A 2,682-nucleotide genomic window follows, 5' to 3' on the forward strand; every position below is an offset into this window, starting at 1 on the left:
GTAAATCTCAAGAAATCAGTATATCTAATTAATGAATCAGTGTTGGTCCTCTAAGGTAAATCTCAAGAAATCAGTATATCTAATTAATGAATCAGTGTCGATCCTCTAAGGTAAATGTCAGTTTTGTCTTCTTATCAAAATACTGTGTTCTAAACTTCAGTTATTTAAAACTTCATATGAAGAATTTTGTGGGAAGTGAATAACATTAGCAACTCTAATTTATACAAGAAAGAAAGATCCTTTTTGTTTTAATTTTTCAAGGGATCCCATGGCAGCCATGCTTCATGTGACACTTTTATTATGGTCACTTGATCAGGTTTTATGTTTACGACACTTCTGAAGGAGAATCAATTATCTATAATAATAAAAGGATGTGTCTGTATGTATGTGACTGTCATAGCTCCAAGAGGAAAGAACCTAGAAACCTGAATTTTTACACGTACCTAATAACCCATGTGAAGCCGGATACTTTCGACAGTTATGATCGTATGATAATGTTTTAGTATGTGTAGGAAGCTATTTATCTAGTACAGTTTAAATATGACACAGATTATGCACATATTGTGTCTTATTTTTGACATTGTTGTATATAATGACTTGAAGAGTGTGATATATTATGTATTATCTACAATTTATGTACAATTTCAATCTGTTGAATTGAAAAATATGGTTTCAAAAAAAGAAGTTTTCTTGAACTAAAAACTAGTTCTTGCTTACAGTTTGAAGACTAAGAGATAAGCTGTATTTAATAACATGTATTAAATAAGATAAGTTTATAGTAATGGTACATTTGTTGGTGAACATGATTTGAAGTTATTTTACATCTAAGAAGAACATATAAATGTGTTAAAACATAATGAAGAACAAAACTCAAGACTTTTAGAACAATGTTATGTATATTGAAGGTTCACATTAAACCTACAAAAGAAATGTGTTAATCTTTCTTCAAAAATCTAATTAGTTTATATTTTCTTAGAAATTTTTTGGTGTACGGAGAAAGTCAGTGAGAGAACTGTTACCGTTAAAACCAGTTGAAGATGTCCCCATTGAACCCTGGTGGACTGTTCATGTTGGCTTTGTTACAGAAGATGACATCAAGGTAAAAGTTTAAACACTGATGAATAATCAGTATTAGTTTTCTTAGAGATGATTACATAGAACTCAAACTTTTGTAAGAGAATTGAACTCAGTTATGTTGCAAAAGTTGATATCAAGGTTGAAGCTATGTAGAATGGACAACAACGGCCTGTTATAGAGACACAAGTGTAGAGGACCACGTTTCGAAAGTCTTCCGCCTTTCGTCTTCAAGTCAACAGGCAGTTGCCGTCCATTCTACAAAGTTTCATCATGAATACTCTGCTTAAACAATCCATCAAAAGATATCAAGATATACTTTTAATGCTTGGGAATGTAAGTTATGTTACAAGATAATATCAGTGCTGTTAAAGTATTGTATTTTAACTGGTGAATATTGGTTATGTTAAAAAGAATAATTTCAAGGTAAGTTCCAGACCACCACCATAGATGTTTCAGTATTATATATTGAGTCTCACCTACATTTGTGTGAAATGAATCATCTAAAGCTGGTATTTCCTGGCATGAAAGTCTGTGAATTTTTAATTGTGTACTAATCATAAGTTTGTTTTAAATATCTTATGTGAACTGTGAGGTAAGTGTTCTGAAAAGAAGTAAAATTGTTTTAAATTTCTTATATTTACCAGATGGTGACTGCCTCTGAAAAAATGATTATTGATAAATTAATTGACAATGGTGTTCAGTTGGCTGGAAGTCTAAACAGAAAGGATGTTCGAGGTTAGTTTTAAGGTTTCTGAATTTACATGTCATTTTTCTTTCAAAGAAACTAATAAGTACCAGTAGTATTATTCAGCTACCTATATATAAATAGAAGTTATATGTGGTAATTTATGAAATTTATTACACATAAACTGTAATTTCCAGGTACAATATATGTAATGTTGTTTCTCAGTTTTCTCATATTACTAAGAAGTAAAATTCAATGAAAGTACTTTAATTTTCAAATCTGAGAACAGACTGTGCCTTATTTTTATTTTGTTTTATTGAAAATTAAAAAGATATTAATTGTGAAGAAACAATTTCATTGTCTGTTGTAAGTTGTGCTAAGGTTTTGACAGTTTTAAAATTATCTTTCCGATGCTATTAGTTATACTAACTTCTGGCTTTGTTCAGATAGTTTTCATGGGTATCTGAAAAACCACCCATAGATTTGTGTTAATGATTCACATCCTCATTACGTTGTATGGCTCACATAATAGCTTTGAGGAATTTTCACATACAGTGGATTATGTAGTCTTCTGATAAATTGAGCTTTAATGGCTGGATAAAATCCTTCACTGAAGTGGTCTCTTCATCTGTAGTCTTCAGTCATCTTCATCAAGTTTAGGATATTCAGTGTTAAACACATCTGCTACACCTTAGACTTGCACATTACAGTGGCTTGTTCTCTAATTGTGTAGCTCTTGCTTTGGCATATAACCGATTAACACAACAGTGTAAGCACTGCCACGTTCTGGTGGCTAACACAACAGTGTAAGCACTGCCACGCTCTGGTGGCTAACACAACAGTGTAAGCACTGCCACGTTCTGGTAACTAACACAACAGTGTAAGCACTGCCACGCTCTGGTGGCTAACACAACAGTGTA

At 32.0% G+C, this 2,682-nt stretch overlaps 1 protein-coding gene across 1 annotated transcript in view; it reads left to right on the forward strand.

Annotated features, from left to right (window-relative positions):
- The window catches only part of LOC106468435 (protein FAM91A1-like), a 23,925-nt gene that overhangs the window by 5,049 nt on the left and 16,194 nt on the right, over positions 1-2,682 (forward strand). Inside the window, 2 exon segments of the mRNA XM_022396772.1 lie at positions 977-1,099; positions 1,722-1,812. Of these exon segments, the coding sequence (XP_022252480.1) occupies positions 977-1,099; positions 1,722-1,812 (214 nt within the window).

This window comes from Limulus polyphemus, unplaced genomic scaffold (assembly GCF_000517525.1).
Source record: "Limulus polyphemus unplaced genomic scaffold, Limulus_polyphemus-2.1.2 Scaffold3008, whole genome shotgun sequence".
Classification (NCBI taxonomy): domain Eukaryota; kingdom Metazoa; phylum Arthropoda; class Merostomata; order Xiphosura; family Limulidae; genus Limulus; species Limulus polyphemus.